This window comes from Mastomys coucha, unplaced genomic scaffold, assembly GCF_008632895.1.
Source record: "Mastomys coucha isolate ucsf_1 unplaced genomic scaffold, UCSF_Mcou_1 pScaffold22, whole genome shotgun sequence".
NCBI classification, from domain to species: Eukaryota; Metazoa; Chordata; class Mammalia; order Rodentia; family Muridae; genus Mastomys; species Mastomys coucha.
In genome coordinates, this window is record NW_022196905.1 from 263,371,581 (window position 1) to 263,397,184 (window position 25,604).

Below are 25,604 nucleotides of genomic sequence, written 5' to 3' on the forward strand. Positions count from 1 at the left end.
AAAAAAAAAAAAAAAAAAAAAAGGCTGTGGAACGATGCGTAAATCAAACCTCGCCCTTTGGCGCGAGGCTGTCCGACATTTTGTGCCTTGAAAGCTTTTTGCGGGGGGGAAATAGATTTAGGAACCGACTGTCGCGCTGTGCTGTGAGGCCTTTTCCAAGCGACTGGCCTTTTAGGGACCGCTGTTTACGCTTTCATGGTGGCGGGGAGTGGGCAGGGCGGGAGCTGGCCAGGAATGCACTGGCAAGCGGGGCGGGGCGCCGTGCTAATTCACTGTGCAGACTCCATCCGAATCCGAGCAGCTCTCCACAATGATCCATTCCGCGAAGCCCTCCGACCCGCCCCAGACTGCCAGCCGCGAGAGGCGAGCCCTCATTCGCTGAGCTGACGCCTAGCTCCCCGCACCACCCTCCCCCCCCGCCCCGTTACTCTCGCTCTGGAAATTACAACTCCTGGGCGCGCGGCGCGGCGCGGCGCGGCGCAGCGGGCGGGCGGGCGGGCGCGGGAGGCGGCGGGGCTGGGAGGGGATTCCCGAGCCAGCGGGTGCTCGCCCCTACCCGCCGCTGCAGCGTGGCGCGGCCAAGGTCAGGGGCACCGCAGGAACCGGAGTCGGCGAGGCGAGCCGGGGACGCTGCTCAACACGGGCCTGCGAGGAGGCAGCGGCCCGAGCAGCGGGACGGCGACGTTCTCCCGGCTGGGGGATGCCGAGGTGGCCGCTGCCGCACATCAGCCTGGCGCGGGGCGCGCAAGGGGATGGGGACCGGCGCGGACTCCCTGCCCATTAGCTCGCGGGCGCTGTCCGCCGTCTGGTAGTGCTGAACCAGCCCTGGCCCCGGCGCTCGGGCACTGGCCAAGAGCTGGGTAGGGGCGGGGCGCTCGCAGAAGGAAGACTCCGAGCAGCGGCGCTGCGGAGTCGGGCTCAGTAGCCTTGCTGGCGGGTCACTGGTTCTTCGTGGAGTGGAGGCACGAGGTACTCCGGACGGCGTTGCCGCTGCCTATTCACCACCTGGACCACCTCGGAGGCCACCGCTAGGGCTGCCCGCCACCTTCAGACAGCCGCCTCTGGTGAGGGAACCTCGCCCTCAGGAGGTTAGGACCCCTCCTTTCTCTGGCGGCCAAGCGTCTTAGGGCGGTGGCCTGAGGACAGAGAGGGGGCGTGCCACCCTCGGGTGAAGACAGCATGCCCGTGTAATACCCACGCCTCCTGACTCAAGAGCGCTGACATCGCCCGCCCAGCTGCGCTTGTCTTCGGAGCCTTGACCATTCTTGGCTGGTCCCGAGCGGCTCCGGCCGCGGGCGCGGAGATGGAGGAGGAGCTGAAGTGCCCAGTGTGCGGATCCCTGTTCCGGGAACCCATCATCTTGCCCTGCTCTCACAATGTCTGCTTGCCGTGCGCCCGCACCATCGCGGTTCAGACCCCGGACGGCGAGCAGCACCTGCCCCCGCCGCTCCTTCTTTCGCGGGGTGCCGCCGCCGCCGCGCCCCCTCCGGATCAGGACGCAGCCGCCGGCGCGACCGGAGGAGGCGCGGGAGCTAGCACAGCCGGAGGCCTGGGCGGCGGAGCGGCCGGTGGCGGAGACCACGCGGACAAGCTGAGTTTGTACAGCGAGACTGACAGCGGCTATGGCTCCTACACCCCCAGCCTCAAGTCCCCCAATGGAGTCCGCGTGCTGCCCATGGTGCCTGCGCCCCCGGGCTCTTCGGCCGCTGCGGCCCGAGGCGCCGCCTGCTCTTCGCTCTGCTCCTCCTCCAGCTCCATCACCTGCCCGCAGTGCCACCGCAGCGCCTCCCTGGATCACCGCGGCCTGCGAGGCTTCCAGCGCAACCGGCTACTGGAGGGCATTGTGCAGCGGTACCAGCAGGGCCGTGGGGTTGCCGCGGGGGTGTCTGCAGCCCCGGCGGTGGCCATCTGCCAGCTGTGCGACCGCACCCCACCGGAGCCGGCAGCCACTCTCTGCGAGCAATGCGACGTGCTCTATTGCGCCACCTGCCAGCTCAAGTGCCACCCGTCCCGGGGCCCCTTCGCTAAGCATCGGCTAGTTCAGCCGCCGCCGCCACCCGCACCTCCGGAGGCTACCCCTGCTTCAGCCGGCACTTCCACATCCTCCAGCGCAGGAGGATGCAGGAGCCCAGGGGGTGCCGGGGCCAGCGCGCCGCGAAAGTTCCCCACATGCCCCGAGCACGAGATGGAGAACTACAGCATGTACTGCGTGAGCTGTCGGAGCCCGGTGTGCTTCATGTGCCTGGAGGAAGGCAGGCACAGCAAGCACGAGGTGAAGCCGCTGGGGGCAACGTGGAAGCAGCACAAGGTGAGCGTCTGCTTTGTGGGAATGCCAGCCAAGGTGGAAGTCAAGAGATTCTTGGGACCCCTTCTTGGGGAATTGCCGGAGGGTGGGCTTGAGGGCCAAACAGGAATCACTCCATCCATCCATCCATCCATCCATCCATCCACACACACATACATACATTCATCCATACACACACGTGTTCATCTTTCCATCGATTTATGCATGCATCCATCTATCCCTACATTGGACTACGTACCCATGCTTCCATCCAGCCCTTCATGCACTTTTGCATTCATTCGCCTATGCATGCGTACATCTGTCTATCACCAGTACGTTCATGGATTATATGTTCATACAAGCATCCATCCATCCATCCATCCATTCATCCATCCATCCAAGGATCCCAGTAGTCACTATCTGACCTACACTCAGTGAACCACGTGCCCTGCACTGGGTATTGGATTGGTGGGTTATGAAAACGACTTGTTAAGTTTCCTTTCTGAGGCACAGAAGCAGGGCTCTCACCCAAAGTCTAAGGCACACTGTCAGAGCTCCCTTCCCCCACCCTTAACCAGCTGGCCATAGGAACACATCTGAAGTCTTCCTTGAGTCTGCAGCCAAGGCTGGGAGACAGCCTCCCTGCTCAAGATCCCTACAGTCTTGTACTTCTTCCACCGTAGACTCCATCAGCTTCGCCTCACTGAACAGATAAAAGCTTTTTCCCTTTCCAGCTTCCAGAGAAGAAGTGTGTCCTCCTTCACTTAGTTTCCAGCTAGTTCTATGCCCAGAATTCCTCTAAACCGGTAGAGAAGAGGCAGTGTCTCTTGGGCTATGGAAGAGATTTGGGGGGAAGGGTGTCCTTCCAGAAAAGGAGTGTGGTTCCCCCCAGAGTCCTGCTCTCACCTGAGGCTCTGCTATAGAAGCTGTGGAGGAGCCACAGACCAAAGGTTTTTACTAAGAGACCAAGCACATCTGCCTACAGCCTACCCCCCTGGGGACTGGCCTGGGATAGTGCTACTCTTAGCTACTTAGACCTGGCACTTTGCTCTCTTCTTTTCCTAAAGCCATGACCAGTCTGCCTGGGCCCTTCAACAACCCTCAAGGTAAGGTCAGGGCAGCTCCTCACCTGACATTCTATCCAGCACACTTCTGTGACAGGCCTCCATCCCTCCTTAGACAAGCAGGTTAGAGTCACTTGTTCATGGTGCATTTCACACACCCCTCCTTCAGAAACCCACCCTGGAAGGTGTAAGAGGTGCCCAGACTGTCCAACAAGAATTGTTGTCTGTAGTTACACAGAGTAGAGCAGTGGGAAAATAAGGCAGCTTGCTAAGGTACCTCATCATAGGAGCTGCAAACAGTGCAGAGCAGCCCGATGGAGATGTAGCTTATCTATGTTTATTTTATGAACTTTCTTCTGCTACAATAAACATATGTTGCTATGATAGTTTAATATTTAGAGGAGGGTTTTTTGTTTTGTTTTGTTTTGTTTCTGAGACAGGGTTTCTCTGTGTAGCCCTGGCTCTCCTGGAACTCACTCTGTAGACCAGGCTGGCCTCGAACTCAGAAATCTGCCTATCTCTGCCTCCCAGGTGCTGGGATTAAAGGTATGCACTACCACTGCCCGGCGAGGAGTTGGGTTTTTTTTTTTGTTTGTTTGTTTTTTTAAGATCTTCTTTTACTTACTATGTAGTTCAGGCTGGCATCGAACTCACAACCACTCTCCTTCTCAGCCTCTTGAGTGCTGGCGTTACACATATGAGCTGTAACACACAGCTATATTTTTTTAAATGAAAAGTATAAGGAAAAAAGTAAATAGAGAACCCTTTGGAAATCCATGTTGGAAAAGGAATCATGTTTAATGTCCTAGAGCAGGGATTCTCATCAGGGGTAGTGTGCACTTTCACCCAGCTTCCCCTGGCACTCTGAAAGGTCTGGAGATGTGCCCAGCAACACTAGTGATCCTGCAGTACAATTGAGAATCCATCTCCCTGCCATGAGAATCCATCTCCCTGCCATGAGAATCCATCTCCCTGCCATGAGAATCCATCTCCCTTGCAGAGAAGCCCCATTGTAGGGTCCCACAGCCCTGATTTCACTTCTCAGCCTTGCAAGTTACTAGCTGTGTGTGCATATGCTATTTTAACTTTGAACCCACTGTAAATAATATCTAGCTTGGATTCTTGTGGGAAGGGGTAAGTATCATCCTCTGTGCATAGCCCCCAGTGTGGTGCTCAAGCCATTACATGTTATTTGCCGTTTTATGATGTTTATGCTTAACCCATGGATTTGTGAAAGGCTACAGGGGGGGGCAGCACCCTGTTCTTTCAAGCCTCATTGACTTGGAGAAAGTAGCAGCTGGTGACTGAATATATTTTTCTGAATTTATTGCAGTTTAATTGGTATGCCTTTTAAACTTATAGCTGTTGTTCTTTGTGTGTGTGTGTGTGTGTGTGTGTGTGTGTGTGTGTGTACACTTATGCATGCCACAGTGCAAGTGTGTTGGTATGAGAACAACTTTTAGGAGCTGGTTCTCTCTTGCCATCTGGAGCTTAGTTAGGTCATGAAGCTCGGCAGCAAATACCTTTGCTCACTGAACCATTCCCCAGCCTGCTGTCCTTCATGTGCTTCTTTTTGATTTTTGTTTCATTTATTTTAATGAACGTATGTGTGTGTGTGTTGTCCATGTGTGGGTGCACACCTGTGCATGCACTTGTAGAGGGCAAAAGTTATTGTCCAGTGCTCTCCTCCATAGAACTCCACCTTACATTCAGAGACAAGGTCTTTTGCTGAATCTGGAGTTGACGGATGGGCCAAGATGGCTGGTCAGTGAGCCCCTGGGGTCCTCCTGTCTCTGCCTGCCTAGCACTGGGATCCCAGACATGTAGTGACCCCATACTCAACCTATATAGGTTCTGGGGATTTTGTTGGGTAGCAGGCACTTTACCTACTGAGCCATCTCCTTAGCTCTTTGGGGCATTGTTTATATTTTATATGACTGAGAATATTTGCCCCAGATTACGGTCCCCACACCACATTCTGTTGCCCGTTGCATGGTAGTCAGTGCAGCTGACTTGTCTCATCTCTTATGTGAGTAGACATCATTATATAAACTTTAAAGGGCTAGTGAGATGGCTCAGCAGTTAAGAGCACCGACTGGTCTTCTAAAGGTCATGAGTTCAAATCCCAGCAACCACATGGTGGCTCACAACCACCCCTAATGAAATCTGATGCCCTCTCCTGGTGTGTCTGAAGACAGCTACAGTGTACTTATGCATAATAATAAATAAATCTAAAAAAAAAAACCTTTAAAAATCTGGGATGGAGAGATGGTTCAGCTGTTTGGAGCACCTGTTGCTCTTGCGGAGGCCCTGGAGATGGCTCAGTGGGTAAGACTGTGTTGTTCTTGCAGACGATCAGAGTTTGGTTCCCAGCACCCACGTCGGTCTCCAGCTCCTGGGACTCTAGAGCCCTCCTCTGGCTTTTTTGGCCACTAGCACTCACACACATACTCACATGCACCCAGGCACTCGCATGTGAGACATACATACACCAATTTAAAAAAGAAAAAGAAGTTTAGGTTTGAAATCTCCCATTCAGATTTCATGAGCTGTTATGGTGTCATAGACTAATTTGGGGTCCTGTTATCCAAATATTTTTAGTGTCAAAGATTGCACACCAGGCCCGGCAATGGTGGTGCACGCCTTTAATCCCAGCATTTGGGAGGCAGAGGCAGGCAGATTTCTGAGTTCGAGGCCAGCCTGGTCTACAGAGTAAGTTCCAGGACAGTCATGACTACACAGAGAAACCCTGGCTCAAAACAAAACAAAACAAACCAACCAACCAAACAAACGAAAAGATTGCACACCAGAGAGCTGAGGTGAGAATTTGAATTCATGAGAAAGAGGAAATGTCTTGCATAGGAAAATGAGTTTGATAATGGGCTACGGTTTCAGGGTCCAAGGTCATGCAGGGGAAAATCAGTGGTCATCCCTGACTTGGTGGCAACAGCAGTTTAATAAGTGTTTCTCTGGTCAACCTCAATTACTCTGCTTGGTAACGAGAACACCAGAGAAACACATAGATCTCTGCCCTGCGCCATGGGTGTGTCGTCATGGGCAGCGTCACCTGTGGGAGTACACTTGTGCAGATCTTGAATTTGAATCTTGTATCTAGTGTTCCAGCCTCTGGGAGCTAGGGCATCTTCCTGAATTCAGAAGAGACACAATGAGAGAGGGAGGGAGGGATGGAAAGAGAGAGAGGGAGAGAGAGAGACAGAGAGACAGAGCGATAGAAAGAGATACAGAGACAGAGACAGAGCAGGCTCTCCTTTCCAGCTTCAAGAGAAACTAGAATGTGATACATCTCACAAGATGAGCAGGAGTGGCTGGAAAGACAGCTCAGTGGTCAGGGTGCTTGCCTCGAGACTATGAAGACCTGGGTCTGATCCCTAGCACCCAGCATAATAAAACCAGGCATGGCCGTCCGCCCCTGTGATCCCAGCACTGGGGAAGAGGGAAGGTGGAGGAGATAAGAAGATGCCAGGAGCTCCCTGTCCAGCCAGCCTAGCATAAAACATGGAGAAAGGCTCCTGAGAATGAAACCTGAGGTTGTCCTCTGGCCTCCAAGTACATGCACACACATGGACATATATATCCCCTGCCCCACCTGCATGCATACACACGTGCATATATACCCCCCTTTTCATGTACCTGTATACACAAACACATGAACGGTCCAAAGCAAAACAACCGACTGGAGACATGGGTTTGTGAAGGCTTGAGGACTTGAGTTTAGATACTCAGCACCTGGGTTTTAAAAAAAGAAAAAAAAAAAGATGCACAGCAGCAGACACTTGTAATCTCTGTACTAGTAGGAAGGTAGAGATGGGAGGGTCCCAGGGCTGGATGGCCAGTTAGCCTAGTCAAACCAGTTCATTCCAGACTATGTGGAGCATAGTCAAGGAAGACACCCAGTGTTGACCTCTGGCCTCCACACACTTTCATACACATCCATATATACATGTGTACACATCTGTATGAAAACACACCACACACTTCCAAATGAGAATCTTACTTTGGGCTGGAGGGGGAACTTAGAGAGACCATAGCGGAACACAGTATCTAGCTTTGACATTGGGCCTGAGACCACCAGGTGAGCCGTGAGAGGGCTGGCTACTTTTGAAAGATAAACCAGGACCTCCACTTCAGACTCCCATTGTGGTGTGTTTCCCAGTGAGCCTTAGAGTCTAGGCTTCTTTCCTGTTCTTGTTTAAACATCACAGAATCCACATCCCAGCCTGGGTAGGCCGCCAGAAGCATGGCCCCGAGTTTCTGAGGCCGGAGATGCCTTCCAGGCAGTTGTGCTAATTTTTCGGTGGCACTGCTGAAGCTTGTCATCTGATTAGGGATTCCCAAGTAAGGAAACTTTAGGTGACACTGAGATCTGCTGATTATCACCTTTTAAAAACAGTGTGGGAACCTGTAGGTCTTGTTGAAACACATTTTTATATGGCTCTCCTGGAAGTGGATTAACCCTTTCAATGACCTTCTGATATGAAGGCATCCAACGGAGGGGCGTTGCCCTTCAGTCTATCGGAGTAGAGCTTTACCCTGCACCACCATCCCACTTCCGCCAGAGGTGAAAGTCGTTATGGGCCCCAGTGCTTCCTATGCATCTGAGATTCCTACTTCAAGGAGAACATTGTGTAGAGGGATGCAGGTGGTCAGCCCTGCCTGAAAACACTGGATGTGCCTGCCTGGGCTAGAGAGAGAGAGAGAGATATAGAGATAGAGTTAGAGATAGATACATAGCTAGCTACCTAGTTAGCTAGATAGAGTTAGAGATAGATAGATAGATAGATAGATAGATAGATAGACAGACAGACAGACAGATAGAGTTAGAAATAGAGACAGACAGAGTCAGAGAGACAGAGACAGATGGAGATAGAGAGACAGAGCAGACTGGATCTACTCTTCAGCTGGTAGAGTTCTTGCTTACTACCCACAAACTCCTGGGTTCCATACTGAGCACCACACAGCTGGCCATATTAATGCAAGCCTGTAATCTCAGCATGTGGGACAGGGGCAGGGGGAACGGAAGATCAGAAGTTCAGGGTCATCCTGGTATGTGAGACCTGTCTCAAGGAAGGAGGGAAAAGGTAGATGCTGATTCCTGAGATGAAATTGTAAAGTTGCAGAATACTGGTGAGATCTGGTCAAGAGTTCTTGGATAGCCACAGGACAGAACTGCAACATTACTGATGCCAGCTGACCTGGCCTCCACAGAGCAAGAGACAGTGTGAAACTCAGGAAACACTAGGCTTTATCCTCTCTGGCCTTGAGGCTCTTCCCAGGGCATGGGGTCCTCAGCACCTGGTCTGTTCAATGTAGTAAAAGGGTTTTTCATACAGGGGAGGAGATGGCCAGCACTGCCAGGACAAGAAACAAACCACAAGTGTAGGCTGATTTTTCAAACTCATGTCAATCACCCTGCCTCAGCCTCTTAAGTGCTGAGATTATAGATGGATACCTCTACACCCATGAACATCCTCTTACCTCTCTGCCTGCATGTTGATTATTCCCATAGGTTAAGATTATAAGCACGAAGCCACATGCTGTGTGTAATAATGCCAGCACTCCTATGGGCAAGAGGAGACAGGGGAGGCAGAAGAATCACTTGAGACCCTGAGACCAACCAGTCTGGAGTATGTAGCACAGTGGCAGAAATAGGAGAGAGCCTACGAAAAAGCAATGGCTCTGGGGACCATCCCAGGCATTGCGGGGTATGATCAGGCTTTGTTGGCACAGCTACACTTGTTGACCTTGACCTATTTTCATTGGCTTTGGAAGGTTTGAGTGAGGACAGTAGATGCCAGGTGGCCTATGAAACTGGAACTAGTCAGTGTGTGACCTTTTCAGAAGGACACGGTTTTGACCTGGCTATGGGTAATACAGCCCGAAGAAGCCCTGCCTGCACGGTCCTGGGAGCCTGATGGGCATGCAAGGCTCCACTGAAGCCTGGCCTAGTCAGGATCTACGTTTCAGAAACTTCAATGGGGCTCTAAAGTGTCTGATTTGTGACTGTCCCTGCAGGTCATATGGGAAGTATGCCCTTTAGAAATGGGCTCCTCAGCCCCTGGGCCTCTGAGAGTTTTGACCCATGTTCAGCTGGCTCTGGGTGCTAGGAGAGCAGGGAGTTCAGGGCCTCCTGGTGTGGAGAAGGTGGACAGCACTACTGCCCAGTGACTTCTGCTGCCTTCTGGGGATCGAAAGGAATCAGCTTGCTATTGGTGCTTGAATCTCCTTTCACCTGTACCTCAGCTGTCTTAGAAAGCAACAGAGAAGATGCCCATCCACAGTGAGAAGGCTTTCAAATGCTGGGAGCTGTCTCAAAGGTCACAGCCTCAATCAGAAGGTCAGAAACTTCCAACAATGGAGAAGGCCAGCTCGCTCTGCCCCACTTGGAAACCCTACCTGCACACAGAGTTTACCACACGCACTGTGGACTGACAGCATCTCGTGTGTCCCAGGCTGACCTCAAACTCAGTAGATAGCTGAGGATGACCTTGAACTCCTGATCCTCCTGCCTCCCCTTCTGAGTGCTTGAATGACAAGTTTGGGTACCACATCTACTTTTGGGGATGCTGAGGCTTGAGCACAAGTTTTTGTGTGTGCTAGGCAAACACTCTACCAACTGAGCTGCCTCTCTTTAGCTGTATTTTCTAGTCAGCTCTTTCCAAACTCACAAGCCACAGCATCTTTGCTTTCAGATGAGGAAACTTGAGGGGAGGAGCTTAACAAACTTGAATAGCAAGTCATAAAATACATGTTTGTTTTAAAATGGCCCATCAGGGGCTGGAGAGATGGCTCAGCAGTTAAGAGTACCGACTGCTCTTCCAAAGGTTCTGAGTTCAAATCCTAGCAACCACATGGTGGCTCACAACCTTCTGGGGTGTCTGAAGACAGCTACAGTGTACTTACATATAATAATAAAATATTTTAAAAAATGGCCCATCAAGAAGCCATCAGGAAGGTGGTGGCAGCACATGGCTTCAATTCCAGCACCTGGAAGGCAGAGATGAGCTGATCTCTATGAGTTTGAGGCTAGTGTGATCTATAGAGCTAGTTCCAAAACAACCAGGGCTACACAGAGAAACCATGTCTCAAAAAGAAAAACAAAAACAAAAACAAAAAAAAAAAACAAGACAAACAGTGGACCGTCGAGGCCAGGGAGCAGCTCTATAGTCAAGTGTTTGCCCTGGGTATAAGCCCTAGTACCACACAAGGACAACAGAAACTTCAAGAACAAAGCAGTTCTTTATCATCCCTCAACAGACATTTGAATTACAATAAAAACACAACAGAAAGCTATGGATACTGAGCAGCAGCAATAGATGTACTTGACAAGAAAATAGAAGTGTCTGACATTCCTGAAATAGATGAGAGGAATGAAGGGCTCGTTGAGGACCAATCTAAAGAGTGGAAACAGGTATGATGAGTGTTCTCACCTTTGTTCAGCAGAACAGGAGAGAGGAGGTGTCATCACATACCTATTGTCTGAAAGTCTGCCCAGGTGGTGCATAGCTTTAAAAAAAAAAAAATGGTCAAAAGGGATGATTTGCCAGCGGTGGTGGCACACACCTTTAATCCCAGCACTTGGGAGGCAGAGGCAGGCGGATTTCTGAGTTCGAGGCCAACGTGGTCTACAGAGTGAGTTCCAGGACAGCCAGGGCTACACAGAGAAACCCTGTCTCGAAAAGAAACAAACAAACAAACAAACCAAACAAAGGGGATGGTTTAAAAAAATAGGTCAAAGGCAGAGATTGAGAGCTTTTGTTGTTGTTGTTCCCTCCTCTGGCAGAGGACCACAGCTTGGTTCTCAGCATTTCCATTCAGTGGCTCACAAACATCTGTCACTCCAGGACATCTGACCACTTCTTCTGGCCTCCTTGGGCACCCACACTCACTTACACATAAACACATTCAGGTACGTACAATACACATTAATAAAAATAAAATAATAACCTCTTTATAAATTAGGTCAAAGCTGTGCTAGGCAAATACTTGGACTTAACCCAATCCTGCAATCTTTGATCCTAGTTGGTTAGGTAATGTCTATAAAACTAGGAGATTAATGAAATGTGATTAACCAGGAAGGTTTCCTGAGCAGAAGAAGGAAGCCTGGTTGTCACTCAGCAGGTCCATCTGGGTGATTGCTTATGCACTGAACTACCAGCCGCCACTGCTGCTTCCTGTTGTAAGCAGAACTGACTGTAGCTCTACACCTCATGTCCTTCTCTGAGTTTGTGCCTCTCAGGAGCCACTATGCTATAATCTGCCCATGAGAGAGTCGTGCCCTCCAGTGTCATGAGCATCTAGTCTTCCCTTGGCACACAGCACAGAAGGTGGCTCAGTCAGTAAGGCACTCACTTTGCAAGGGCAAGAACCTGAATTTAGTCTGAAGAATCCACATTAAAAGCTGGTCTGGTGGCTCATGTTTGTAATGCTAGCAATTGTGAGGGGGAGGCTGAGATAGGCAAGTCTCTTAGCAGCCGGGTCTGGACAAAGGGCCAGGCTAATAAGAGAGTCTGTCTCAAATGAAGGAATAGAAGAGAGGAAGGTGACTTAAGAATGACTGCAGTTGGGCTGGTGAGATGGCTCAGTGGGGAAGAGCACTGACTGCTCTTCAGAAGGTCATGAGTTCAAATCCCAACAACCACATGGTGGCTCACAATCACCCATAATGAGATCTGATGCCCTCTTCTGGTGCATCTGAAGACAGATACACACATAGAGAGACACACACAGAGACACACATACGTACACACATTCACACACAAATACATACACACACACACACACATTCACAAACACACACATTCACACATACACACATTCACACATACACACACACACATTTATCACAGCAAAAGCAAAATAAGTGTGGGGCAAGTATGAATAAAATAATTCACAAACACCTCAGTGTGCTTCTTTGGTGGAGAAGGTGGGGAAAAAAATCATCCCAAGGATGCTGAATTTCAGGTAGGACCTGGGGCTTGAAGACAGAAGAAAAAGGAGTTTGCCCGCTAGAAAGCAGCAGGGATCTGGAAGCAAGAGCCTAGTTAGAGGCAGGAAGACCTGTGCAGTGTGCAGAGGGGCATAAGCTGGGCAGTGATGTTTACTTGTTTAAAATGTTTGTCTTATTGTCTGTCTGTCTGTCTGTCTCTGTCTCTGTGTGTGTGTGTATGTGTGCATGCAGGTAGGTACCAGAGAGGGCGTCAGGCTCCCTGAAGCAGGAGTTATAGATGGTTGGGAGCCACAGTAACAGACCTGGGGTCATTTGAAAGAACAGCAAGTGTTCTTAACTGCTGAGCCATCTCTCCAGCCCTGTAATGTTTATTACTAAGAAGGTCATTCTGATCTCTGGGAATGATAAGAAAGCAGGAAGTCTACTTAGGGGCTGTTGCAATCGATGCAGCTGTAGGTGGGGGAGTGTGTCAGGAGAAAGGGCACAGACAGGGGAGCTTTTGTGTTTGCATTTGTCTTGCTGGGGATACCCTCAGCATCTTGGGCTTGTGCTCTGATGCCGTATTGTGTCATAGGCCTGTTATCTACTATGTCTTCCAATTAACTCTTCTGCATTCTTATATCGCCCTCCTCACACCTCTCTCCTCCCTGTTGGAGTTCAATGGAGTTGTATTACATGGTTTGCTAGTGCCTTGTGTTCCCCAGATGCACGCTTCTCTTTCGCCTCGTCTTTGGTGTTATGGTCTGGGTAACATCTGTGGATAATTGGCTCTTTCCCAGGCTGTGTCAAGCCCTAGCCCCTCCCACCTTGAAGCATTGGTCTCAGTTGTCCTGCCCACTTCTCACAGCAAGGAGCCCCTCAGGCTGTTCTCCCAGTACAATCTCTGCTTCTTACCCAGAAAGAGAGGGCCTTTCTTCTCTTTTCCCTCAGCACTGAGGGGTCTTCTCTCTGCTTCTGAGCAGTTATGCTCTCCTGATTCGTATAGACTCTTTTTTTTTTAAAATAAATTCTTTATTATTATAAATAAGTAACACTGTCTTTGTCTTCAGACACACCAGAAGAGGGCATCAGATCTCATTACGGGTGGTTGTGAGCCAATATGTGGTTGCTGGAATTTGAACTCAGGACCTTTGGAAGAGCAGTCGGTGCTCTTACCTGCTGAGCTATCTCACCAGCCCCCCCCCCTTTTTTTTTTAAGACAGGGTTTCTCTGTGTAGCCCTGGATGTCCTGGAATTTACTCTGTAGACCAGGCTGGCCTCGAACTCAGAAATCTGCCCGCCTCTGCCTCCCAAGTGCTGGGATTAAAGGCGTATGCCACCACTGCCCGGCTCTCGTACAGACTCTTACAGTCTGCTTTAAACACCCTCTGAAGAAAACAGATGAACTGACAAAATGTGCCATGAGCTTGCATGGAACCAGAACTTGCAAGGAGTCCTCTGAACATCAGCTTTGGGGGTTTCTACCTCCCCTAGCAACACCCCAGGGGCCACCACAAAATATACACACACATACATGGATACATGCATACATATGCTAGGAATGTTTACAACAGGAAGCCAGGATCTTTACTGTCACTGGAATAAAAAGCTATTTTTCCCAGTAGTGGGTACCACAAACTCTAAAATAACAGTTGTTCCAGTACAGATGGCATGTCACCATATGACATTGCATGTGTCATGCCGTCCCTGCAGCCCATCAGCGTGTTTGGAGGGGGAGACTTTGGCTTCCCCAGTTGGTTCTCTTACTGTAGCCATCGTTGCTGAACATTGGCCATGACACAGCCCCGTTTGCCCAGCCAACCTCAATACCTGTAGCTTAAAAGACCACTTACTGGCAGGCTACTTGGTACTGATATGTTGGCACAAATCAGAGGGTTATTTAAAAATATGACGCTGGGTGGTGGTGGCACACACCTTTAATCCCAGCACTTAGGAGGCAGAGGCGGGTGGATTTCTGAGTTCAAGGCCAGTCTGGTCTACAGAGTGAGTTCCAGGACAGCCAGGGCTACACAGAGAAACCCTGTCTCAAAAACACAAAAATAAATAAATAAATATGACACCGTGTCTAACAGAAATGAGAAAACTTGAGTTATCATTCACCCTTCTAGCACCTGGAACTTACATAAACGTCCACAGACAGACTAAGGAGCCAAGTGGGAGGGAAGTCCAGCTTGAGAGGCAAAGGAAGATGGATGGCTAGCTCCATTTAGCCATTACTGGAGAACTGACAGAGCCTAGTGTTCTCTGTGGAATTCTTACACATTTTCATCATTTTGCTCGACTTTAAAGAAGACCCCTTCTGAATGTCTCGATCACTTTTCAAGCTACTGGAGCAGAAGTAGGGATGGAAAAGAGGCAAGAAAATGGGTATCCATGAGGAAATGCGGAGAGGGACCTAAGAAAAGGGGGGACCTAAGAAAAGGGGGCTCCATGAGAAAATGGAGGAGGAGGACCTAAGAAAAGGGAACTCCATGAGGAAATGTGGAGAGGGACCTAAGGAGAGGGGATTCCATGAAAAAATGGAGGAGGAGGACCAAAGAAAAGGGGACTCCATGAGGAAATGTGGAGAGGGACCTAAGAGATTGATGGAGAGGTATAGTGTCAATTTGGGAATTTTTGTTTCTTTAAAAAGCACAGAAAAAATTATAAGAATATGTTTTCGTTTTAATCCGAGGTGTGGGATGTGGAACTACTTCAGATTGTCCACAGTAGCTGACTATGAATTGCCTTATGCTCTAGCAGGGGTGTGATTTTGCCAGTGGCAGATAGTTTCTGAGATTGTGTGTTGCTTGGAATCCTGGGAACTTTTCAGAGGGTATATAATTTCCAAGAGCCCTAGTAGGCAGGGTAGTGGGTTGTTGGTTGTTGGTTGTGTTTGGTGTTCATCGTGGTTTGTTAAGTAGCCGTGTGCAAAGAAGAAAGAGGAAGACAAAATTAGATATCCTGTTGGTGAAGATCAAACTTGCCCTGGGGAACTCAGTCAAAGCCCTTAATCAGCAGGAAGTTATCTAATGATAGTGCCCCCACTTCCTTTCTATCCTTTTTTCTCTACTATCTAATGTTAGGGGGGTTGAAAGCATGGGAAAAGGGTAGAGAAGGGTGGAAGAGAGAAAAACCCACAAAGTAGAAAATGACTGGTCACAGAGAGGTTGATTTTAAATAGTTGTTAGCTTTGGTCACGTCAGTGCCAAGAGGCTCATGTCACAGTGTGAACAAGAAACCAAGAACAGTAGCAAAACCAATCATGGTGGTGCACGCCTTTAATCTAGCAATCTGGAGACAGAGGCAGGCAGGTCTCTGAGTTCAAGGCCAGCCTGGCCTACAGAGCAGTTCCAGGACAGCCAAGGCTACATAGAGAAACTCTGTCTCAACAAAACAAAAATAAATAAGTAAATAAGTAAGAATAATAGTTAAAGAGGAAGAAGGAGGAAAGAAAGAAAGATCAGCGGCATCCATTGCACATACTACTGAACATGCATGGAGCCAGTCCTTGGGGTAAAACAAGAGAGGATTGAGGGAGTGGGAGAGGAAGTTGGGGTTCAGTGGAGCAGCAGGAGGTGGATTGTGAAGGATGGAGTTGTCTAAGCAGAGAGGCAGGTGCTATTTACTTAGTTATTTGCTTTGATAATTTGACCACAGAGATGAACTGCAATAAAGTCTCATTAGTCATTATTATCACAGAAGCAATTCTATTACAGTTTCCAAGACCAGATCCAAGTGGGTATTTGGTTTTGGGATACCAAGACTTGAGCTAGCCTGAACACAGAGAGCTCATCTTGATTTTTAGAGTACTAAAACTATAACTTGTCTGGTCCTAGGGCAGCTGTTTTGGTTGGGGGGTGGTGAGGACCCCACCTGGCTCTGCTTGGCATGTGGTCTAGCAATGGCTAAGGTTGAGATTCTATTTTGGGGTTTGCGCCTGACACTCCCTCTCCAGGCTTGTTCTTGTTGCCGGTGGGGTGTAGCCCGAGCTACTTACTCTCTGGTCTGCCAGTGTGACTTGTGTTCAATTTCACTTTGCTTTCCTACCGTTTGAATACTCTCAAGGTCTCCAATGGGCATTTATTCTTAATACTAAAACTAGCTCTAAAAATAGAATTCCATCTTAATTAGACTTTTATTATCCACACCTGTCAATGATGCCATGCAGCTAACAGAGCCTGGCATGGTCTCTTCATTTCCGAGTCATCTTTACACATCACACATATAAATAACAGAGTAATTCAAGAATCCTGTGAGCAAGGATGACGCCTTATTGCGCCTTTGTACTCCAGTACCCAGCAGGAGAGCTGACACTCAGGAGACTACGAGAGCCTTTATTGAGTAGTGAATAAGATGTAACCCTGGAATGTATGCTAATGTCAATACCATAGATTATTATTTCAGAGCAGACACTATTAATTGCTCATTGACTCATGGAGCAGAGAGACTCACAAAGGGAGGGTCATCACAGGACGAGGTGTGAGAAGACAAAGGGAACAGCAGAACATCTTTCCAGGTGCTCGTTTCAGTGCAGTGTGAACACACTGCTGGCCTGCTCTCTCTTCCTGTTCCCTTCCCTCCCCTCCTCTTCCTCTACCTCAACCCCCTCCTCCCCTCTCTCCTTTGTCCTCCCCTTCTCTCTCTCCACATGTAGCCTGCCCCTGTCTCCCTCTCTCCATCCCTCCCTCCTTCCTTTCCTGCCTGCCTGCCTCTGATTTTTTTTTTTTTTTTCTGTGTCAGAAGCAATCAGTTGATCTCACCAGAGTACAGGAGCCAGCTGGGAAATGCCAATGTGACTTTTCTGTCTTCTTGACCCAGAGAACACACTGGGTGTACGTTTGCATACTGGAATGCCCCATGGATAGAGGAGGCTGGGGCAGGCAGAGGAAGCAGGTCACAGAGATGGTGATCCTGGAATGCAGTCACTTGCCATTTGTATTAAAAAAGATAGTGTGCTTTTTCTTGCACGTGCTTGCACATCTGAGTACACTTTTATTGGGATGAGTACAGAGGCCAGAGGTCCACATCTTGTATATTCCTCAGTGGCTCTCCACTTTTTTTGTTTTTGTTTTTGTTTGTTTGTTTGAGACCACTGAGCCAGCAGCTTATTGATGAGGCTGCTTGGCCAATGAGCTTCAGAAATCTGTCTTTCACTCCATAGGTTCTGGGACCCAAACTATGGGCCCCATGCTTGCACTGAATCACCTCCGCAGCCCAGAGACAATGCACTTTAATGACTCAATACAATGTCTGCCTCAGAGTCACAGGAAGGAAAGCCACAAAAGTAACCAAGCCACCACCATCACTGCCATTGTCACGATTATAAAGTATAAAGTATAAAGGCTGAGAGTGCTGGAGATTGCTTCCCTGCCCAGGTGCTGCAGGAGAGCACAGTCTAGCCTCAGCACCCTCTGGTGGTGGGGCGTGGACTGGACATCTGTCATAACTGCCCTCTTGTGATAATTAGAAGCATATTAGCTTACCCTAATTGTCCTGTTCCCTGGGCTGACTCGGGGCCATGCCACATTCAGTGAATATCTAGACCAGTGGTTCTCAGCCTTCCTAATGCTGTGACCCTTCAGTACAGTGCCTCATGTCCTGGTGACCCCTCCAACCATGAAATTACTTTTGCTGCTACTTCATTTTGCTACAGTTATGGATGATAATGTAAATATCTGTGTTTTCTGACGGTCTTAAGTGACCTCTGTGAAAGGGTCATTTGTCAACCCCCTCCCCCCAAAAAGGGTCATGACCCACAAGTTGAAAACTGCTGGCCTAGAGAGAGCTGTTCCAACCTCAGGGTCTGCCACTGAACAATGTAACAGAAACAGTATCGGAACCCCAAAGAGCTGGTTTCTTTGAAACTGTGTCTTCAAGTACTTTTCTTAGCCTCTGTGTGCCTCAGGAAAGGCTGAGTGTGGATTAATCAGAAAGAGTTGGTAGCCGGGCAGTGGTGGTGCATGCCTTTAATCCCAGCACTTGGGAGGCAGAGGCAGGCAGATTTCTGAGTTTGAGGCCAGCCTGGTCTACAGGGTGAACTCCAGGCCAGGCAGGGCTACACAGGGCTACACTCTGGGGTGTGAAGAGGTGGGAGGGGAGGTCCTAGCCTTTCTGGTTCATTTTTGTTCTGTGCTCAACATTTTTACTTTGAAAAGTATGACTCAGGATAAATCATACATCTGGACCTGTTTTTTTTTTTCTTTTTTTCTTTTTTTTGTGTGTGGGGGAGTGGGGGTGGGGCAGGGAAGGTTGTCCTGTCCTCAGTGACAGAAAAGGCAACTGTGTGGGATGTAGGTAGGGGCTGGAGCCTGACTGGGGTCCAAAATATTCACAATACTACTGACAGAAGACAGATCTGTGGCAGGAAGAGAGGGGTTTGCCTTCTTGTCCAGAGCATAGCAGCCATCAGGGTCTGGCTGTTAGTTTCAAACAATTAACTCACTAGTCTTTACCACTGATGAGAGTAGTCAACACTGATGTGCTGGTTAGTTTTAAGTATCAACTTGACACACCTAACATCACCCAGGGAAGACAGTCTCTCAATGAGGGATTGCTTGTGGGCATGTCTCTCTCTGTGTGGTGCTGATATCCTTTTTGTGTGTGTGTACGTGTGTGTATGAGTACACTGTAGCTGTACAGATGGCTGTGAGTCATCATGTGGTTTCTGGAAACTGAGCTCAGGACGGTCCCGCTCACTCCAGCCCTGCTCCCTCCAGAAGAAGGCGTCAGACCTCATTACTGGTGGTTGTGAGCCACCATGTGGTTGCTGGGATCCAAACTCAGGACCTTCGGAAGAGTAGTCCGTGCTCTTACCCACTGAGCCATCTCACCAGCCCGGTGCTGATGTTTTAATTAAAGTAATTAATGTGGTAAGAGTTAGTCTACTGTGGGTGGTACCATTTTCTAGACAAATAGTCCTGAACTGTATAAAAGAGGAATAAGCCAGCCAAAAGCAAGTGAGCATGCGTTTATTATTCTCTGGGCTCCTAACTGTGGTGGTGGTGTTCTGAGCTCCTGCCTGGACTTCCTATAGTAACTAACAGGCTGTAACCTGGAATTGCCAAATGCATGCTTTCTCCCATAAACTGCTTGTTGTTGGGTTATTTTATCACAGCAATAGAAATGAAACTAGAGTAACTCACCAAGATCTACTGAGAAATAGATACATGTTGGTCAGGGCATGTAGCTCAGTGATAGAGAGTATCTGCCTAGCGTGTATGAGGTCCGAGTTTCCCTCCCAGGCCCTCAAGTAAACATCAGCAACAGCAAAAGGAAAGCAAGCATGTATCATCTAGCTCATGAGTCAGTCATGGCTGCTTTTAAGTGAGGACAATTCAGTGGGACCATCTTGCTATCTTGACCGATGCATGGGGCATGCCTTCCACGCTAACCAACGTCTCCACTATGTCTTTTCCAGGCCCAGCTATCTCAGGCCTTAAATGGGGTTTCAGATAAGGCCAAAGAGGCGAAGGAGTTTCTGGTTCAGCTCAAGAACATACTACAGCAGATCCAGGTCAGTGGGCTCTGGACAGACAGGTGTCTGTTTGTCTAACACAGAGAGAAGGAGGGCAAGTCTTGGGACAAGTGATTATCCACAATGATTATTTTAGAGGGTTGACCTGTCTGGTTGTACAGTTGTGAGTGCTGAAGGTGCCACTCTCAGCCTGTTTACATGCCAGTAACACTGTTGGTACTTAGACATGCCTGTGTATTCAAATCAAAATATAAACACCTCATTTCCTAAGTAAATGTGTTATCTGAGTGTCTACACCATGCCCCATGCTGAGCTCGACAAACATACAGAAATCAGTGAGTCTTACTTCAGTGAACTATATGCAAGCAAGAGAGAGTTCAAGCATGTGCCCAAGTAGGGAATCCACCTGCACCGAGGGAGGCCCGGAGCATTTGCAGGACTTGCTAGAGAACAGGACTGGGGGCCCTGAACCTTTCTTCTTCTTTACCCTCCTGTTCACCCTGTACCTTTCCTCATCATATAGATACATATGTGTATATGTATGTGTATGTATAAATGTATATGTATATATATACATATGTATATATTGTATATATATAATATATATCTTTATATATGATCTCATTACAAAACCCAAGCTGGCCTCAGACTCTCAATCCCCCGGCCTCAGCCTCTCAAGGGTTAAGGTGATAGACATGTAATGTCCATGGAGAGTCTTAAGTCACAGGCTTCAATATCACTTAAGTCTGACATTTCATGCACACAGAAGTACCCATTTTCTCTGAATGCCACCCAAAGAGATCAGAGATGGCACAGAGGCAGCAACAGAGATGGATTCAGTTCAGAGGCTGCAAGCACAAGGTCACCAGCTGGCTCCTCCTGAGGCGCCTCTGCTTGGCTGGCAGATGGCAGTTCTCTGTGTCCTCGAGTAGTTGTCCCTCTGTGTATGTCTATGTCCTGATTTTTCTCTTCTCATAAGGACACCAGTCAGGTTGGACTGGGGCCACCCTGATGGCCTCATTTTAACTTCCGAATTCAGATACAGCCACACTGCATGGTCCGGGGGCTTATGATTTAGAATAGATTGTGGGGGGTGGTGGCAATTTAGCTCATAGCCAGAAGCCATTATCTACCCAGATCCCAGAGGCCTGGAAACAGAGGCAGGCAGGCAGGCAGACAGACAGACAGACAGACAGGCAGGCAGGCAGGCAGGCAGGCAGACAGACAGACAGACAGGCAGGCAGGCAGGCAAACAGGCAGACAGGCAGACTCACACTACTTTGTTTGATTTACCTTTTCTGATTACAAAAGCCAAAGTGTGTGTTACAGAGATTGTAGAGTCTGGAAGATAGAACTGAGAAGAAAGCCATTAACATCCCTTATCTGAGGTGACCATGCTTGTCATACACACACACACACATACATATACATATACACACATGCATGCATATGCACACACACACGTGCACACACACACACACACACACACACTCATTGTATATGGGATCATTCTGTGAAATCATGTCCTGTTTTCGTTCTTTCTCTTCCTCCTCCTCTTCTTCTTCCTCCTCCCCCTCCTTTCTCAAGACAAGGTCTTCAGCTAGCCTTCAGCTCACGATCTTCCTGCCTCAGGCTCTCAGGGGCTGGAATGACAGGCATGCCCAGCCTCACCCAGGCTTTTTCCTCTTTACCTGCGCTCCTGATCACTTTCCAGTGGCATTAAACATTCTATGAACAGACTGCAGACTGTCTGGCCAGGTAGATGTGCCATGGCTCATGGAACCCTCCTCGGTGCACAGTCCCAGTTCACACTGTTTCCTCTGGACCACAGAGGCTGGTGGCTGCTCATCAATAGCCCTCTGCTTCCCTAGGAAAACGGACTGGACTATGAAGCTTGCCTGGTGGCTCAGTGTGACGCCCTGGTGGATGCCCTGACTCGGCAGAAAGCCAAGCTGCTCACCAAGGTGACCAAAGAGAGGGAACACAAGCTGAAGGTGAGAACCGAGCGACCTCTTTCTCCATCCCTATTATGTTGTTGGCACCCAACATGGGTGGCACTACCTTAAGCAGTGCTGCCTGGGGGTGGCTCTGAGTTGGCCAGTTCAGTTACACTCAGGAGGCAGGGGAGTCTCAAGTAGTCTCCAAAGACAGGGGGCCTGCAGCTTCCTGCTGCCTTCAAAAAGCCTGCCCTGTCCCATTTGCTCTGGACTCTTGGGTCTGCTGGGAGGCAGGATGGCAGGTTGGGGGAATCTTTGTTCATCTTGCCTAATTCTTGGGACAGTGAGAGAAACAGTCTGGCCTGGCTCAGGTCTCCAGCTCTGTCTCCTTCTTCAGACTCTGATATCTCATGCACCTATGGTTGGCAATAAGTGTGGCTAGGTTCCGCCAAGGAACATTGAGTCCTGTTCCTTATCTGGCATTAAGTTCCTGGCTCAGGCAAAGGCTTAGAATGCTCTGGAGTGGTTCCAAAGGGCTCTGTGCTAGAGGCATCTAACTCGATTAGAAGACACTATTTTTTTTTTTTAAGAGAGGGTCTCAGGTAGCCCAGGCTGGCCTCAAACTTGATACATAGCCAAGGATGACCTTGAATTGCTGGAACTCCTGCTTCTATCTCCTGAGTGCTAGAATTCTAGGCATGTACCATGATTCCAGGTTTATTTGGTGCTTTGGACATGCTAGATGAAGCACTTCACCAACTGAGCTACATCCACATCTCAGAAAACACTATTTTAGCCGGGCGGTGGTGGCGCATGCACTTGGGAGGCAGAGGCAGGCGGATTTCTGAGTTCAAGGCCAGCCTGGTCTACAGAGTGAGTTCGGCTATACAGAGAAACCCTGTCTCAAAAACAAAAACAAAAACAAAAACACCCCACTATTTTAGTGTATCTGGTTTTTTTGTTTTTGTTTTTTGTTAGTTTGTTTGTTTGTTTTTTGAGGTAGGGACTTGCTACATAGTCTTTGGTGACCACAAACTATGAAACTCAGTATACATCCCAGCCTTCCTGAGTATTACCCCTGGCTCACAAAGCAGAAAAAGGTTGTATGTTGGAAAGGTACCAGGAAGGGGGTACAGGCAACTCCCCAAGCTATCCCTGACCAGTGGGGAGTCTGAGACAGACAGGATGCTGGCCACATCATGGGGGCCATCATGCCCTTTGTGTGCCTGGCTGTCCAGAGCTCAGGAAGCTTTGCCGTGCTGGAAGTAGGACTGTTAATTCCCTAGCGATAACTATAAAACAGAAAAGCAGAGTAGAGTGGCAGCTCAACTCTGCCTTCCAAGCTCAGGCACCCACTCATGAGCTGTTGTAACCCAACTGTTTCTTCTCACAAGTGGGCTCTTTGGCCTCTCTCTCTCCCTCTCTTTTTACAACTGCAGATGGTTTGGGACCAGATCAATCACTGCACCCTGAAGCTACGCCAGTCCACAGGCCTGATGGAGTACTGCCTGGAAGTGATCAAGGAGGATGACCCTTCTGGGTTCCTGCAGGTGAGCATCCCCTGGGAGACTGTCACAGACCAGGCTCTTCCTCCGACGCTCCCTGCTCTTCCTGAACCAGCTCGTGCTCTGGGCTCTGTTCCTCCCAGGTTGGGATTTGACTAGCTTCTCCTCTGCTCTGTGAGGACAGAAGACCTGGGCTGACATCATGGCTCTGATCTTCCCTAGAAGGAACCCTGATTCTGCCTCAGCCATAAAGGAGAAGCAGACAGGCATCGTCTTTAGGAACTAAGTGTCATGTTTCAATATTCCTCCCAGGAGTGGGAAAATGGTCTGTGCCAAATGAGCCAGACAGACTGACTGCACAGAGAGGCGAGGGGCAGAATCCACTTTCCCACAGAGAGGGTGCAGCCTTGTTGGGGTCACTGCTCCAGCACTTAGGCTAACTCGAGGACGTGCATTCCTTGAAACATAGTCATGTGTCAATCTACCTGTGGGAGAAGTGATGTGCCCCATTGCTTACTCTCCAGAAGGACACATGAGGGGCTGAAGAGATGGCTCAGCATTTAAGAACACGTGTTGCCCTTGCAGAAGATCTGGGTTTGGTTTCTAGCCTCCACATGGTGATACACAATGATCCTTAACTCCAGTTTCAGGAGACCTCATGCTGTTTTCTAATCTCCTTGGGCACTAGGCACATACTCGGTACATAGACATACATGCAGGCAAAGCATCTATCCATATAAGAGAAAACGTAAATCTAAAAAGAAAAGGAGGAGGAAGACAAAATAGACAGAAGCAGAAGATACACAGCGTCGTGACTCTTTGGGGACATTTGGGCAGGGCTCGGAAGCAGGATTTTGCAGCAAAGGAAGGCAGAGCCACAGGTGTGACTTGCAGTCATGCAAGGACTTGCAGAGGAAGCTGTGGAATAACTGGGGGGAGACACAACAGGAAGACATGGGCTGCAGAATCTGGGGACATGGCAAGTACTTCCTTTACATTCAGGAACAAATTGCTAGTGTGTTTTACTTTGCAAAGTGAGAGGCTTGACCAGACACACACACACACACACACACACACACACACACACCACATACACTTACATGCCTGTGTGGGTGAACTTTGGCCGAGACAACACAGCTTGTCCTAGGCGGTCACTTAAGCCTGGTCATAGCTCAGTGGTCCAGGCTCAGTCCACCTCCTCTTCCCTTCACTGAGCTATAGACAAAGCTGAGCCCTTCCCCACAAAGGCTGGCAGCTCTTCATCTGCAGACCCAACCCTTCTGTCTGTGCTCCGTTTAAGATCTCAGACGCCCTGATCAAGCGCGTGCAGACCTCGCAGGAGCAGTGGGTCAAAGGTGCCCTGGAGCCCAAAGTATCTGCCGAATTTGACCTGACCTTGGACAGCGAGCCCCTGCTGCAAGCCATCCACCAGCTGGATTTCGTCCAGATGAAATGTAGGGGTGAGCCGTGATCGGACCCACTTAATGGTGCCGCCTCCCCAAGGGGCACCTGGATAAGGGCAGCTGGGTGGTGGTGACAGAGGCCGCTCATGCAGGGTGACAGGAGGATGAGGATCCTAGGTCCTAACCGGGCTGGGTGAGCCGCAGCTGAACTTGAGCTGCCTTTTGTAGACCAAGGATTAAGGATAGGAGGCAGAATGGACAGGGGCAGCATCCTTCTGTAATCTGAGCAAGAGGAGAAGAGGAAGAGGAGGAAGAAAAAGAGAAAGGGAGGAGGAGAAAAGTAATAGGGAGGAAGAGGAGGGAGAAAAGGAAAAAGGAGAGGGAGGAGAGGAGGGAGAAAAGGAAAAAGGAGAGGGAGGAGAGGAAGTAGGAGAGGAGGGAGAAAGAGGAGGGAGGGGAGGAGGGAGGGGAGGAGAGAGGGAAGGAGGGAAGAGAAGGAGGGAGGGGAGAAGGGAGGAGGAAGGAAGCAAAAGATGAAGGGAAGAGGGCAGGAGAAGCTACAGGGAAGAACTTTGCAGATGCAGAGGGCAGGGCTGCCAGGGTCCCAAGACAGGCACAAGCTTCTGTTCTGAGAACAGGGAAAGCAGGGTGGACACGTGGAGGAGGGTGAGAGCTAGGCTCAGGGAGCTGTCAGGGACCTGCAGCCAAGGTCAGTGATGCTTGAACAGCTGGGCTAGGCCCTGAGCTTACAACAGATGGCCAGAACTGAGCTCCTGTCCTAGGCACCATCTTCCCCAAGATGTCCAGAGCTCCGTTCAGAAAGGAAGGCAGGCAGTGCTGTGTGGGGGAGCCACGTTGCTGACCTCAGGCCATACTGAGGCTCACTCCCATTCAAGTTGCCCCTGGGTAAGGCTTGGAAATTCCACCTGCCCAGATGTAAATGAGACACAGTTGCAAGGATCAGGTGCCTGGCATGGGGGGGGGGGG

At 49.5% G+C, this 25,604-nt stretch overlaps 1 protein-coding gene across 2 annotated transcripts in view; it reads left to right on the forward strand.

Moving 5' to 3' along the window:
* Positions 1-541: 541 nt before the first annotated feature.
* The window catches only part of Trim67 (tripartite motif containing 67), a 34,759-nt gene continuing 9,696 nt past the window's right edge, over positions 542-25,604 (forward strand). The window contains exons 1-5 of one of the 2 annotated variants that reach the window (XM_031341810.1): positions 542-2,308; positions 19,716-19,811; positions 21,644-21,766; positions 23,149-23,259; positions 24,515-24,674. In XM_031341810.1, coding sequence (XP_031197670.1) covers positions 1,304-2,308; positions 19,716-19,811; positions 21,644-21,766; positions 23,149-23,259; positions 24,515-24,674 — 1,495 coding nt within the window. In that variant the 5' untranslated portion in view covers positions 542-1,303. The remainder of the gene's footprint in view (positions 2,309-19,715; positions 19,812-21,643; positions 21,767-23,148; positions 23,260-24,514; positions 24,675-25,604) is intronic. The other variant, XM_031341811.1, reaches the window with a different exon arrangement.